The 16,707-nt window shown below is 34.7% G+C and overlaps 1 protein-coding gene across 12 annotated transcripts in view; it reads left to right on the top strand.

Moving 5' to 3' along the window:
- The window catches only part of KCNMA1 (potassium calcium-activated channel subfamily M alpha 1), a 479,530-nt gene that overhangs the window by 282,683 nt on the left and 180,140 nt on the right, over positions 1–16,707 (top strand). For all 12 annotated transcript variants that reach the window (XM_074155313.1, XM_074155312.1, XM_074155311.1 and 9 more), the window contains 2 exons: positions 5,488–5,581; positions 8,295–8,406. In XM_074155313.1, the coding sequence (XP_074011414.1) occupies positions 5,488–5,581; positions 8,295–8,406 (206 nt within the window). The remainder of the gene's footprint in view (positions 1–5,487; positions 5,582–8,294; positions 8,407–16,707) is intronic.

Below are 16,707 nucleotides of genomic sequence, written 5' to 3'. Positions count from 1 at the left end.
ATCTTTTATTTTTATCAGATTTATATTTTGCTTATTTACTTTAAAATAGAACAAAGAGGATACTGGTTGTTGATGTAATTCAAAGAGCATGTATGAGCCTAAGGTCAGCAATGCATTTCCAAAAGGAATACAAAAGAGAAAGATGCATATCAAAGTGGAGAAGGGAGGTCACTCCACATGTAGACAAGGCATGGAGATGGAAACACAGATAGTAGGACAGAGTAACCCGAAATCACATCGCATTGCATGCTGAAGTTGAAAAGTTTTTGTGACTGGAAAGACAAGTACAGTTTAATTCATTAAGCAAAGAAGAGTCAGTATAGAGAATTTAAAAAAAGGTACTTGGCAAAGTCCCAAGGAGTTATGCAGGAATATTTATCTAAAACTTTTTGAAATAAGAGGATGATAAAGTAGTAGGCAGTATGGAGTCCAGACAGGAGGAAGGTACAATAAAAAGGGTGAGAGAGACACAAGTATCTTAGCTGTGAGTATAAAAAAGAAGCACCAGGATTTGACGCTGACATGTGTTGGGAGCAGAAAGTTCCCTGGGTGTTTATGTGTCATAACTATCTGCAAAATTCAGTGAGAAAGGGATTGTTCCTCCTTCACTCATTAGCTCCAGGTACACAAAACCTCTTAGGAAAACATCTGTAAGTAGCGTCACAACGATCCCTTGTAGTTTCATGGATCCTAAGACTTAGCTCTGTGGCAGCAGATTACACCACACTTCTGCTGTGGGCAAAGTGGGTTTTACCCTTGCCTTCCCAAAGGCATAGTTCTGATCCAGCTGCCTGCTCTTCCTTTTGGGAAGGAAACCAACTTAACCCTTCCCGCCCATCCTGCAGTGCTAACTGAAAATGCTGGTAGCAAAACTTCCCCAGTGGTGGGGACATCATGTCAAGTGAGACTGAAGTGATTTAGAAGACATTTGCCATCAAAAAAATAATGAGCTTATCAATGTTATGACTCAAAGAAAGGCCTAAATCAAGTCATTTACCAAGGCATCTTGCATGTAGAAAATCAGTACACATACTGCAAGAAAATACTTTTTGTTTTCTTACTGTGAGACTAAAGGTTAATAAATGAAATCCATTTGAAGTTAAAACAAATTGTTACGCTCTCTGTCACTCGGTGAGATGTTTGACACCTTTGATTCTTATTTAGTCTTGCTGATTTATTTTAATTATGGTATTTGTTTCACTAAGTTGACAGCTGATAGGCACCTGTGTTTATAATTTTGCTATATGTTTATGCCTGTTTCAGTAGTGAAGATTTTAACTGCTTATTCCCTTCTGCTCTCTACAACTAAGCCGTAGTTAAAGTAACAGAAAGTGTTCTGCCTTGAGTGAACGTTGCTTTTACTAAAAGATACACGTGGCTTTTCACTTAGTTTTACTTTAGTACTACATCACTGAAAGCCAGTTAAAAAGCCTAACCATAACCCCCCCTTTTTTTTTCCTGTACTGTTAAAAATATGTATTAAAGGAGTATAAATGGGCATTGTCATATCAAATTTGTGGCAAATATTTTTTACTCTATTTCATAAATAAATTCGAGCGAATTCACTATTACAGAGGAGTTTCAGTAAAACAAGAGAGACTGGAAAAGAAAAAGACTAGTATAGACAGTTCTATGAACAAAGAAGACTTACATGCCCAAATTGATAGATATTAATTGCATTCAAATACAATTTGAAATTGAGAAGTGACTGGAATGTCTAAATGATAAGATACTAAAGAGCTTCTAAATATTGAGTGATTTCTCAATTATTTGTTTATGTTGATTATATTTTATGAGCCTCTACGGGTATTTCTATACATAATTATAATTTGATTTTAGAATTCACTGTCATCAAGGGACATTCCTTCTGAATGTCCTTTGAAAATGTGCAGTTTCTACTGCACATTTTATGTTTTATTCATATAATGTACTATTGTGCAATCTAAAAACTGTCTTGCAACTGCATAATCCTGGAAATAGTCTAGGAAGGCTTCTTTTATGGGAAGTTTGACCTTAATATACTCACAGAAACAAAGAATTTCAAAGAACTTCTGTTCACTGAATTAGTTTATGCCTATGATACCTTTATGACTGGGCTTTATAACGACTAGTATTGCAATAAAAATGCTTTAATAATAAACATAACAAGTAAATAGAGGTAATGTAAAACTGAAATGAGGAGCGGTGTTTGAAGAGCAGGAGGGGAAGGAAGAGAATTAACAGAGTGTAGTCTATGCCTGAAAAATCAAATAAAGTTCTGCCTTTGCCACAAATTAGGCAAAGTAAGCCCACTGTTGTTTCTCTAGATGTGATTTTTCTGTTAAATTGTAGCACAGAGCACACAGTTGCAGCAAATTATAACTTGTTTTATATGTTGACCTGAAGAAAACTACAGTCTCTCAAATCTTTCTTGTGTAGCCTAGGCATTGCTTGTAGCATTTAGTTTATTACATAAAGAGATGGCAGGGTGAAGGGGAATTACAGTCCTTGATAGATTATCAGCAGGATATCCCTACGGTTAAGTAAAATAAAATTGGTCCTATGAGTTTTTCTTTTCAAAACACATGAAGTCATGGCTACAGCAGATTTCTTTCAATTTTTGTGTAGCAAATTAAAGGTGCTCTTTCAAAGTGCACATAAACATTGAGTTTAGAGTTACATAATTACTGTAATTTTTATCCAGTTACGTTAAATGTTTCCTATCATTATTAGTATAATGTTATTCCATTGATTTTAGTGTAGTTTCTCCTGGTTTTTAGCAGTGTAAAATGCATGAAACCACACTTACAATGAAGCACGCTTACACAGCAGAGTAATAAAAGCTTTTCTGCCAGTCTGTTGCCTTCTCCACAGGTGAAACCTTTACTGATCTAAAGGGGTAAAATTCCATAGGAAAAGCCATCTGATTTTAGTTTAAAATGGGGAATATTTTATTAGTCCTGGGCACCCCAGCACACAACTGTCTGGCACTCCAAGAACTCCAAGAACTACAGCACTTCTATTTGGCAGAAACTTGATGTAAAGAGGAGTTTCAAATTGGCTCCCTTTCTGCAGCAATGATAAAGATTAGTGGCCCTATTGTCTCAGCTCAAATGTGAGCTACAGATAAAACCAAAAAATCCAAGCTGAAGAATATCACCAAAATTCAATTTGGAAGATTTAAAATCTCGTTTAATCCATCCTGTGAGTATAAATAATAATTTCTTTAGCCGTAGGGACATGCCTTTCTGACAAAATCATAATTTAAAATAAAAAAGGAAAGGACATTTTGTTTGTCTTTGAAATGGATAACTTAGAAATTGAAAGAGAGAGATGACCTCTGAAATGAAGGATGCTTTAGGGATATGAGTAGCAGGAAAAAAGTAGCTCTGGTATTAGGTAAACAGAAGTTCCAAATCAGGATTGTAGTCCACTGCACTAAGTGTTTTGCAAACAAGAAAAAGATGTATTATGCATTAGCTAATTTGTCAGATCTTGTAGGTTTTGTAAAGGACAATTGCATACAAGTTAGCTGCAACCTTAGCTGACCTTATCTAACAATCGTGACAAGTACCAAATAACTGTGGAAAGGAAGATAATGAAGCTCTCTATCCTAGTTATAAATCTGTGCAATTCCATTAGCTTCAGTGAATTTCTGCAGCTTTACAGAAACCTAACCTGGAATTAGGGATCCAAGCCTCTGCGTTGGTGCAGGGTTGTTCATTCTGCTTCTGCTGTAATTCCTTGATTTCTGTTGACAGGGTGTGTAGTGACTCAGTGTGTAGCCCACCTTATTTTGACAAAATCCTTTGCTTTCAAGAATGCCACACAGAAAATGATCCCGTTGGGTTCTCAGATTACATCTACTCTTTTTGTTGCTAAAGCTGTATTTGTAAAGTATGAGGTGCTCTCTTCTGTCCTATATGCATTTGGCTTATCTTTCCTTCTGCCTGCTTTTGTAAATTGATTTTATTTGAAATTTATCAGAAATGTTTCATAACTTCAATGTCTTTGCAAATAGTTTTTAAAAAAACATTGTAATATAATTTCCTGTAGTACTAAAGCTTCTTAAAATATAAAACTATTATACATCAAAGAGCATTTTGCTGTATACATTCATGCATCTAAAGACAGAATAGGGCATGCTGTACTTAATTTGTTTGACCTGTAATGTATACAAGGAATGGAAAATTTGGCTGCATGTGTAATGACCTGGTAGCCCAGGTGATTTCCTTTATGCCTTAAATTAGGTAACTGACATTCATAACGCATAAAATCTTGCTTGTTGAGCAGTCTAGCATTATATTTGCAGAGCTACCGCTATACTAACTGGTATTACATTCACATTCAGTGATTTATTTGACATGGGAAGCCAAAGAATTTCTTCTTTTCCTAAAATGATACTTTCTAGGGTTCCAAATGATCTACGTTCTAGTTTTCTGCTTCGTTACAGTTGTGATGTATACATGATCATTTGCAATATATGTGTGTATATACATGTATATATGGTGGGACATTATGTATATATCGTATATACATCAGCATATATTGGGACATGGTTTTCATTTTGGTTTGTGACTTCAACATTATTCTATGGCTTCACCAACCTGTTTTGGAAATCTCACAAATAAATCACGAATCGGATTTGTGGAAGTTATCTCCTTCCTTAGATAAAAATATATCTATAAAGTACCAGTTTGTATATAGAGTATGCTTTGAACCTGTCCCACTGTTAAATAAAGCATAGTATAATAAGCTGGAATTTGCAATGGCTGCTTGACACACACAAAGGTATTTAAAATAACCTGCATGCAGAAATTAACCCTTAGAGTACTGCTTCAAATTCCTCAATTTATTTTGTTATTTAATTTTACCAGTGGCCTATGCTGCTTTTCTACTCAGCTCATAGTACTGTACATAAAGTACATTAAATAGCCATACACAAAAAAGAAGTGAGAAAAAGGAAAAAAAAACCCCAAACAAAACCAACTTCTTATAAACAAGGGATTCTACAAGACTAAGTACCCCAGGTTGCTAATGGGTAATGTATTCCTAAGCAACTACTTTTTTTGGTTTTTTTTTTTTAAGGTTTTATATTATGACGTGAATTAAAAACATGTAATGTTTCACTATAGCTGTGTGCTTGTTAGGTTTGCTCCTAAAGTTTCATAGGTATGTCTCCTATAGAAAGAAGTCAGTTCTTTAAGGGTTAATGTGGGGTTAAGGAATCCTGAAATATTCTCCTGCTTGTTCTTTCTTAAAGGTATCTGCATGTTAATTCTCAGATATTACCTGAACAGGTGAATATAAAGACTATATGAATGACTAACTGAATGAATGAAATAATTAATTTGAAATGCTTGCTTGTATCTTGTAAATGACTGGAGAACAGATATGTGATTTCTGAATTAAGGTCTTTAATTAAATGCATAAAAATCTCACCAGAGTAGAAACTCATATACTGACGATTTACTCAGATTGTTTTTTTTTTTTTTTTCTTTCAAATAGCCCAATAGAATCCTGCCAGAATTTCTACAAAGATTTCACGTTACAGATTGACATGGCTTTCAATGTGTTCTTCCTACTCTACTTCGGCTTGCGTGTAAGTAGTGTGTCTTTGATAAAATGAGTCAGGGAGGCAATGTAGCTATTGGATGAGGAGCGTCTTTGAACACAGCCTGACTTTACAATCGCTGGACAAAATTAAGCTACTTTCTAAAATGCACGAGCAAAGCATTTGATTGAGAACATTTAGGTAATAAGTATCTAAGATCACTAAGGAGTCTCATAGTTTATAAGCTTTTGTAGATGCCTGCCAGGCCTGCAATATAGGTTAACTTTTTGACATAAGAGATTCAATGCATGGTACTTGTGAACTTCCAACAACCTTTTTTTTAGAAGTATCCAAATGCTTTGTAAATTTTATGCTAGTAATAAGTTTGTATGCTCTTACCAAGAGAAATAAAATTATGTATTGGCCACTCCTACTTACTAAAAGCAGTAACTTATGCTACATTATCAAGAATCAGAGGACAATAAGAGAGAATGTACTGAGAGTTGATGCTAATACTTTCATATCCACACTGTGTGTTTTTTGGAAGGGAGAGAGAGTACTGTAAAGTCCACTCTGGTCCTGTTGACTGAACACACTTTAGCAGGTACAGTATGTGAGATGCACTGCTAGAACACCTTTTTCAGTTTTAGTTTCAACCAAAACAAATCTTTGTGTCATCCAAACCTGCTTTGTGATGCAAACTGAAGTATGGTAAGTGGGAATGATAAGGTTTCGCTTCAGATTAGTACTCCTTATCTACATTAAAACGCTAATACAGGTGTAACTTCAATTGCCCAAGAAGTGCTGCTGAACTAAACAGGAGTTCCTGAGGAAAAGGTGATACTTGTATCTCAAGCATCTCAAATTTGTAGCTATTTTGGGGTTGGGGTTGGTTTCTTTTTCTGATAAATTTGTCCTATGAGGACTCACTGGCAAATGAAAGTATTTGGAGAAATATTTTGAAATCTCATCCTTCTCCATCTATTCTCCCCAGTATGATGTTGCAATTCAAAATCATACAAACAATAGCATATCTTCAGTTCTAGAAGATATTTGTGTTCAAACACACATGGATCCATTTAAAAATCTTTGTTGGCTATGTTCAACTATGTGAGAACTCAGTAGTGAAGTCTGCAAACTGCTGATGAAGACTAAGCCCGAATTGCATGAGTTAGCACGTAATCAAGCAATAGGGCTTGGTAGAGATATGGCAAGTATGGAACTAGTCTAGTGGGAGGTGTCCCTGCCCATGGCAGGGGGGTTGGAGCTCGATGATCTTTAAGGTCCCTTCCAACCTGACCCATTCTGTGACTGTATGAAGTAAACCTTCTTTGGAAGCAACAGAATTACGCTAGTGCTTCTAGAAGAATATGTTATCTCTTCAGGCACGGTAGGATTTCTTCTGTAATGAAATGGTCTTTTATTAGTTGCTAGTTACCTCAATGAATAACTGTTCCAATACTTCTGTAGAAAAGTATGAGTGGCCTTTACAGTTAACAGACTTTGTTTTCATTGTTGAATAACACACTAACCTTTTTGAAAGCCTAAAGGTTGTGCCCTGTGGAAAGATAAAATGCTGATTAGAATATCACAGGTTATGAAAATATTGATCTGACATCTTAAAGAGCTTTAGGTTCCAAATATTCTGGCTACTTCTAAATTCAACAGAAGGCAATTGAAAGCTTCTGCTGAAACTGGATATTTTTGTTCAGTTTTCATGCTGGAGCATTGATATTGAGTAATATAGACTAACAAAATGCCAATTTATTCTTGGTTTTGAGTATTCTCTGAGGTAAATGCTGCTCATGTAGTCTGTCTTCTTTTTAAATATGATTTCAACATTCTTGACATCAGTAGAGTCCCCTTTGCAATATTTTATCTGGGGTTCCAGAAAAGTTGGCATGCACCACAAACATTTTCTGTTGAAGTTTTAAAGTAATTCTAAAGCAAGGAGATCAATGAAATAGTTAGAGAATGTCAGTATTTGATTTGGAAGAAAGAAAATGGACATTGCCTGTAATTTAAAAAATACAAGCACTATTTTGAAGTGTGGTAGTCCAGGTTTTAAGACTTACATGAGTAGAACCACTCCATTAAATATTTTTGTGATGCACTAAAATATAATATTTATTTGTATATTTATATTTCTTATTTGTATAAAGCATACGTTTTAATTATTACTTGAATGTGAATAGTAGTTTGATGTTATTTAAGTACACAGATGAATAGGCAAGTTCTAACTATGATGTCCTTGGCATCTAAGTTTGCCAGTTTCCCTAGGCTGATGTCGTAGTCAGGAGAGAGAAATGACCTAATTCGAAGGACTGAAGTCCTGCTGCAGTCCTGAATTATGCCTTGTAGGAGTCATCCTGGTGATTATTTCTGGATAGGATGATGTTGGGACTTTTTGTAAACTATCATGTATTTAGAAACCTGTGGACAGAAAATACACAATAAGACTACTACCAACGTATTTGGAGTGCTATAGCAAAGGTGATATACTTTGAAATATTTTATACTTACCTATGCTTTTCTAATATTACTGATACGTTGTTAATAGATGTGGAGAAAATATTTTTAGATATTACAACGATTACACCTATTACAACTCATCATATGAATGATCTGGACTGACCAAAACCATCAGTTACTTCTCCACCAACTTTGGAGGTTTATATCGTAGGATGGAAAATACTGCACATACTTGCAACCACCATCAGCAAAATCTGATTCTTTCATCCCTCCCCATCTTGTTTTTCAGTTCATAGCAGCCAATGACAAGCTATGGTTTTGGCTAGAAGTTAACTCAGTAGTAGATTTCTTCACGGTCCCTCCGGTGTTTGTGTCAGTATATTTAAACAGAAGCTGGCTTGGTAAGTAAAATAGTTTTTCCTTTTAATAGCTATTATAAAAATGCTTCAACATTGCACTTTTTGATGGAGAATTTCTTCATCTTGTGGCATCACATAAGCAGCAGAATGTTACCAAAGTAGTTTTTGCAGTGAATTTGCCATTTCAGCAGACAGGTGGGTTATGTCAGAAAAAGCACTTAATAAATCGATTTTTTTCTTGATTCATTAATATAATCTCCTACAATAAGTGGTGGTGAACTCCAGCTTGGAAGTACTGTGTAACATGAGGCCTTTTTTCATAAAACAATGAATTTGATGTAGTTGTCTCAGCTTACAACCTAAACAGGTGATCCACTGATCTGTTCTGAACTGGATCATTGTCAACAATGAAATCAGCAAATTTTCTTCACATTTTGAGCCAATACAGCTAAATTTTAAATCTACTGAAATCTACTGATTTGGAAGATTTGTTTAGACACTTACTGGGCTTAACATTTGTGTAGAACTGCTAGGAATGCCTTAGGAAAGAATATGCCACATGTAAAAGGGAACACAAAATGAAGCAGAGCAGACAAAATAAATCAATTCAAGAACACCCATAATATGGCACACTAAGTTTCTTGTACAAATTGCATTTTGTCTCTAGTTAAGTAAAATGAAAGTCAAAATTTGGGAGTTTTTATACAGGGAAAACTTCCTAAAAATGGCATACTTTGTGCATGCCCTGTCTTTAAACAGCATGTGAAACTTCACAATTTGACAATCCATTTCTCCAGAAATACAGGCACTCATTGTCCCTGAAAACTAAAGAGAGTGGTCACCTTAAATGTTTCACGTGGAAAGGAAAATAAAACAGAGGATCTTTTTAGTATTATAGTATTTTCGACTTGATACAGAACTGCAAAGATGCAAAAATTATTGATGAATTACTGTTGTATGAAAAGAGATTAATAAATGTATAACCATCTTAGAGTTCCTACTGTATACATCAGCAGTTATTAGTATGCCAAAGAAAAAAAGCAGTACAACAGCCAGAAAAGATTACTACAGATCCTCATATGATTACTGTCTTCTTCACATACTCTGGTTGTGTACGTACAGTGAAGTAATGCTTTCTGAAGGAGAAAGTGTCATACGGTTCCATATTATGATAGGAAATCAAACAAAAAAAAAGAAGGTATGTAAATAATAAAAAAAAAAAGCTTATGCTTAAATGAAATTGCTGATTTCACTAGCTATAACACAATCCCAGAATCTTTGCATGTGAATGGGATGTATTTTCACACTTGAATGTGACACAGAGTTTCCCAGAACTTTGAGATTTAAATCATTGGAGGTGAAGGCTATCTAAGAGCAAAAACTAAAATCACAGGATCCTTAGAAAATAAATATGAAATAAGAAAATAGCAAAGCTGCAAAATTTGGAAAATGAGGCAGAGAGATAATTATTTGAGATGAATACCCATTGTGAAAGTGACTGCATAGTTGACTGGACTCATGTTGACACAGCAATCTAACCAGCAGTACAAACAGGAATAATGAGAGATTTTGCCCAGTTAGCAGTTTCTGCTGGATAGTTTTTACAAGATTTATGTATGTATGTTGTTTTGAAGGCAGAGTTAAGCGTTGTACTTATAGTTATTCATAGTTCTGAAAGGATTTCCATCAGTCTTAATTACACCCCTGTCGCTTTTTCTTGATTTCTTGTTTATAATCCCACTTTACCTGTTTTCTCACAGAATCCTCCTGAGACATTTATCACCTGCTGAGGCATAGATATTTTTATTTTTTTTATGTAGTTATGTTAGGAATCACATATTTGCAATGTTTGAGCTTTGCACCTGCTTTCACTGTGTTTATTCCAACAGTATTTTCACTTTAAGGAAAATCATCCTTAGTGAAGTAATTCACTAATTCAAAAATGTGAATTATTGGGGTCCCTGATGTAGCTGTGATTTAGACCAGCAAATTATTATTTTGAAATGCTTTGAGTAAAGATTTTAAGCAAATACACTGAAGTATATTAATGAAGATTGTCTATTCCTTTACACCTTTTAAAGAGATGGCAAAATTTACTCTGCCCGTGGAGCTTAAATACTTCAAACATACTTGTAGGCAATACAGTGGCAGGTCTGGGAGTGTAAGTAGAGGGGAAAGGAGGGCGTTTGGACCATACTATTTACAGTTTCAGGTTAGATACCTACCTTTCCTTTTTCTTTTATGTAATTTTTGTGATTGAGAGATATTTCCATATGCAGAGGGTGATCCAGAACACATAAGTTCTGTTTTCTGCAGTAATGGTCCCTGTGGAAATAGGAATTGCAGGGAGGTTAACCTTTTAGTGAGGCAAGTTAAAAGAGAGTGCTTAATGTTAGGTGATGTGAAAATCATTTAACAGGTTCGGAATTGTTATCTCAGTAATTCTTTGCATGTTTTAAGAATTTTTTACTGATTAAGCTGGATTCCTTTATATGCCTTAAATTTCAAGATCACTTAGGAGCCCAAACACAATACATTGTCTGGACTGTATTGTACATCTTTCCAGTTTATTTCACTATTGATTCCTGTCAGTCAGCTGCGATAAGTTCATTTAAGTATTCAACAGAATGAAAATCACCAGAATTTGGCTACCTGAATTTCCAATTTCACAAGAACTGCCCTGGTTTAGGTTAACTGGCAATAAAGTAAGTACAAATGCACAGTTTAAACAGTGTTTAAAAACCTCAAACCATCCTAAATCAAAACTAAACTTTGCCTTTGAAGCACTAAATGCTTGTAGAAAAATGTGAAGTATAGCAAAGGACATGTGGTCTGAAGTATCATATTTTAATGTAGTACAGTGGAAAACCAGTGGGCTTTTTCCTTTTGCTAGTTCAGAAATGCCACCATTCAGGTATGATGTAATTCTTAGTATGTGAAGCCTTCCAATTTCCCTCTACTCTTTTGCATTCAGTTGTTCATAATTGTTTTTTTAATTTTTTTAATCTCAAAATGCTGTATATGAATGAAATTTTCATTATTATGCTTTTCCATCAAAAGCTTTCTTGGCATGGCAGGGCATTCACTAACGTCTAATGTACAGATGAAGGCACAACACTTTAAACCTGCAAAATATCAAATTTTTAGATGATAAATCCTCTAGAAACGATTTTTAAGGTATCACTTTTGCTAACATAGGGAAGCATAAGAAAAGGAAGTAATGAGCAGAATGCAGCTGGCGCATAGAGTGATCTAAATATTATTGAAAGATTGGGGCGGTAGAGAAAGGGAAGAAAATATTAATGAATCTGTAATTCAGTGATACACATTGCTTTGACAGTTTGCATTTGTATTTCTTATGCTCTTACATAAAAAAGTACAGAAACGTCGGTGTTTTCTGATGTTCATTTGCAATTAGATCCCCTTGATATTTTTCCAACACTGCTTTGCAAACAGTAGCGTTTGTGTAGATACTTACACATAAACCTAAGCTATGCTTTATAAAATTATAAATATTTCCTGCACAACATTGTACAAGAAACTTTCTGATAGAGATAGAAGGACAGTTCTCTACTTCAAGTGCAGGCTTCTGAGGAGTGATAGAGAATCTTCCCAAGGGAAGAATGATAAAAGAAAAAGTGGAGTTTCTGGCTCTTGAGATTTTACAGGTAAATTTGACAATTTCAACCAAATGATTTCAGTGCACTGCTGAGTCTGGATAGTCTTTACAGTCTAAGTGAAGGTAGGCTAAAAAGGTTGTTGGATGAAAACAAAAACTGCAATGGGAGAAATAATGCCATGGTAAAACTCGCGTTTTTTTGACACAAAGTTACCCTTATCTGAGTATTATAGCTAAGGTTCAGATTCAGATCTTCATTTCTTTGGATAGTTTGCAGTCCGCCAAGTTTGAGATCCTTGCAAAAAATTAACATCTTCCAGTTGTATTCAGTAATGATTTACAAACACTCTACACACCATTTAAAACTGTTGTTCTGTGATAGCAAAGGCACTTCAAAAAACTGAAATGCCTTTTATCATGTATTTGTATGCTTATGAAAAAAGGAAATATGGATTTTATGAGAAGACCGTATGGGAATAAATTGCCTTGACAGGGTTGTATTGTTAGAGGAAGATTAAACATGTAAAATATGATCTTGGCTTCACATTTACAAGGACATGTGAATGAGGAACAATCAGCCTTAGAACTACAGTGATTTAAATAAGGCCTAATATATGGATTTGGTAGTGTTCCATATTATTGAATCAAAGAAATAAAGATAGGAAATTAAGCGATCCATTTCCTTTTCCTGACCGTGTGCTTTCAGTGCTTCATCTATTACACTGTACAAAATTTCAAGCAATAGAATCTGTTTGATTCCTAATAGATTCTATTAATAGAAAGACTTTTTCATCATCTTTCTTCTCTGACATCCTCTTTAGTCTAGCTGCTTCTCAAACTGTGCTATTTTTTCAGAAAATAATTCAAGATTTTCAGTGGGAAAAAGAAGTCAGACAATGAATGTAAATGTAGACACATGCTTACCACAGAGAATGAATCTCTTCGTGTGGTGTTTAGCATAGTTATGGAAAAGAGGAGATCCTTTTTTCCAGTCCTTGCTTAAATTCTGTGTAGGTCCCATTACAGACATCTCAAGTAATTTTGGATGAGGCTTGTGGTCTCAGTATCAATTCCTGGTCTGAGAAGACTGTTTCCGACATCTCTGGTAGACATCCAGCTATTTTTGTGAGTCAGAGAACAAAATTGGTTTCCCTCTGTGGAAAGAGATAGATGGCTTTGGAGAAAAATCTTTGTGTCTTATTAAGAGAGTTAAGCTGGTGGTGTGAAAGCCTCCTGGCCATCCAGCAACTGTGCTCCAAGACGAAGTTTTAGTTAAAAATCTGTGATATGAAACCAACATTTGTTTCAATATCGTGTAAACTTTTTTTGACATAAGGAAAGCACAGCCTGAAACCATATTTGAATCTTCAGAACACATTATTCCTTTTGGAAAACATATATATTTTAGTGGAACTTAGAGAAGTACCTTGGTTACACTGACACAAAGAAATGCTCTGTAACTAAATAAGGAAGGTATCTGTAAAGATACCATTCTAAGAGAGAAATTATGACCTCCAAAACTTTATAATCTTTTACTGTCTTTTAATGCATCTACAGGTCTCAAAACTCCTTTTTGTAGCACATTAAATTTGCAGTCATTTGCAGTGGGTTTGTTGGTTAAGCATTGTGCATTTCTGCCATCTGTTGGTGAAAACTTTGGATACACTTCCAAATTCTACACTATTTCTTACAAAGCTAGTGTGTTTTATACAGCTTTAAAGCATTTTGTGTCATTTTACTTACATTATAACTTATTTTATATATAATAGAAGCTAAATTCTGTAAAATGTCCTATGATAATTGTATTTTATGTATATGCTTATATGCACTACTTTTCTGCACAGTAACATTTCTTCAGACGCTTCAAATGCCTTCAGAGATTAGAATGAATTTAATGAAAATAGTTCTGAATACTCAATCTGCTTGTTGATTTGTCAATAATATGTCATTGAATGGACTGTATCACATTTGTACTATATTGAAGACAACAATTTTTTGCTTTTTTCAAGATACCTTAATCAGTTCAGTTTTCATAGAGCATGTACGCTTTGATAGGGTACCAATTAAAATGGTACTTCATAACAGGCTTTTGAGTTGGTTCAATATTGATAGCAAAAGTTAACCTTGTGACAACTATGTATGTCATAACATCCACAACCAATTCTTATGAATATTGTTGCATACAAGTATGAAAATATGCTTCTCCTTCTCTCTCCTCCACTGATGAGGAGTCAAAGAAGACAGCCAAAAGTCACGGGAGTGGAGAAGAAACACAAGGACAGTACTAGTCTAAAGTGCCATTAGTTCCTGTCTTCTCAGTGACATTCATAGAAACTGTGTGCTTGCTTCCCTACAACTCTGAATTCAAAGTAAACTGGATAATTTAAGGTGTCTGCTGTTCCCAGTCTATCACTGACTGTGAGTGGTACTTAACACTGCATAGAAAATTGACCCTACCTTCATTCTGTTTTCTATTCTACCCTGATTGGGAAGGGCCATAATTAGAGGGGTACCTTGATTTTTCCTGTGTGAATGAGTGGCAGGCTTAGCCTAAAGGTAGTCATACTTTCTGAATACTGAGGAGTTGAAAGTAACTGCAAGTTAACATCACAGCTAATAACAGTTATATTGCTTTAAATAAAAGAGCTTCCTAGTTTGGCTGGCTGGCTGGACTACTTTGTCCTGTTGCATCTTTTCTTATCCTGTTCGCTTCCGAGAGGAAAAACTTGATTGAGCAAGAATGTATCTTCAGTGGAAAAAAAAATCCAGTCAAGTTTATAGTTACCTGTAAACAAATGCATATAGTTCGTTGGCATCCTGCTTTACACGTGATCCCAAGCCCAGCTTGTCACTACCTTGTTCTCTTGATTATCAATCTTTACGTCCTCTAGTATTATTGGCTAATTTTATTAGTGCAGATATTGCTTTTCCTCCAGAATATCAATAGCAGTATTAAATGACTTAAGTTCAAGAACACGTCACCGATGAGAGTCATAGGAAGACATGCCAGAATCATTTCAAGACTTAATGGTTCTTAGTCCATTTAGTGAGTGCCATGGCAATGCTGAGTAATTTACATCAGTATTTATAGCTTTATCACTCAAACATGACATTTAATAGACAAGCTAATGGGATAGGATGTTTTCCTAAAATGTATACATAAATATAATTCTTTATCTTGACCACTTCATTAGGTTGTAGTAGAATTCTTTGTTTTGTCTGAGATTGATTAATAGGCCTGTGATTACTTCTTTTTAACATATGGAAATAACATTAATTTTCTTAAATATTTCTGGAACATATGTAAACTATATGTGCCAGACTCACTGAAAACCAACATTAAGTAGTCCACAGAATGAGGTTTTTAAACCTTTGGATGCAAGTTACTCAGATGTGGTAACCACTTAAAAAATGTCTGGCTTAATGGATGTGTTTATTAGCTTTCTCCTTAGTCATGTTAGGAAGACAAATATGCCATCATTACATGATTAGCTTTCTCTCAGTTATAAAATAAAATATACATGGGACACTTCTGCCTTTTCTCCATTCTTACTGAAATGTCGACCATGCTGCTAGTAACAGAACACTGCAATTAAAATGTCTTTTATTTGCCATCCAGTAAGCCTGTGGTTGGTTAACACAGTTCATAAACACTTTCTTCTTTTTGAAATTTGATGTTTTTAAATACAATATACATATTACATATTGTTCTGGATTTCTGTTTACTTGTTTTTCTCATGGACAGTAAATGTAATCAGTATTTTCATTTAAACAGCCAAAATTTGAATTCCGTAATCACTTTTTCCTCATCTGCCAAGACGAATTCATGTAGCCCCCACTTCAGTGAAACACTCTTCATATTCTCTTGTTGTGGTTATAGTATTTAGAACTTCTAAAGGTATATTAATATTCTTCAGTATATGTTTTTCAGATAGGTATTTCCATGGTCTAAACCAAACTTTTTTTTCCCCACATGTATACACAAATTGTTCATTGTCATCATCAGTTAATGTTCTATTTCATGTTTTTTTCTGGACATCGATCCATGAACATTCATGCTCATGGTATGCCAAATTTAGCAATTCAGAAACTCAGAATATCATTTTGATATAGAGGGACTGCTAAATTCAAGTAGTTTATAATAGCTAATTTTAAATTTTTGAGTCCTATTTCATTCAGTCATACTGTAATATCATATGGTAATCAGTCATATGGTAATGTCAAGTATATGGGGTTTATGCTGAAAAATAAACCACTGCAATTCCTCTTAATAGCCAAATATTTTGCATTTTTTGGTAGGATATGTAGTTTTCTTCTCTCCATATCCCTTCTTGTCTAATTAAAATATGTTTTCAACATGCGAATATTATGTGAAAAAAACACTCTAAAGTTTTCTTTTTATTCTGCTTTTTATTACCAGTTTTGTGGCTTCTCTTGTGTTCTCTAATGGTTTCAGTGGTCTTTCAGACTCCGTGATTACATCCATTCTGCTCAAATGAAGGCTACGCAAACTGTACAGTTTTGTCTTTATGTGGAATAATGTTCTAAAAGAAGAAAATGCTTTCCCTCAGACTGATTAGGGAGCCCATAATTCACTTAGTCTGTTTTCTGACATTTGTGTTCCTTTGCGTGAGGGCATTAAAAATACTACTTGTAGCATTCAAAAAGATCATTGTTTTATTATTAGGCAGATGCCTCCCAAATTTTTATGAGCTACCTACAGC

Source organism: Numenius arquata, chromosome 10, assembly GCF_964106895.1.
Source record: "Numenius arquata chromosome 10, bNumArq3.hap1.1, whole genome shotgun sequence".
Taxonomy (NCBI): Eukaryota; Metazoa; Chordata; class Aves; order Charadriiformes; family Scolopacidae; genus Numenius; species Numenius arquata.
Note: the sequence above shows the minus strand (reverse complement) of the source record. Positions and strands in the feature narration are given on the sequence as shown.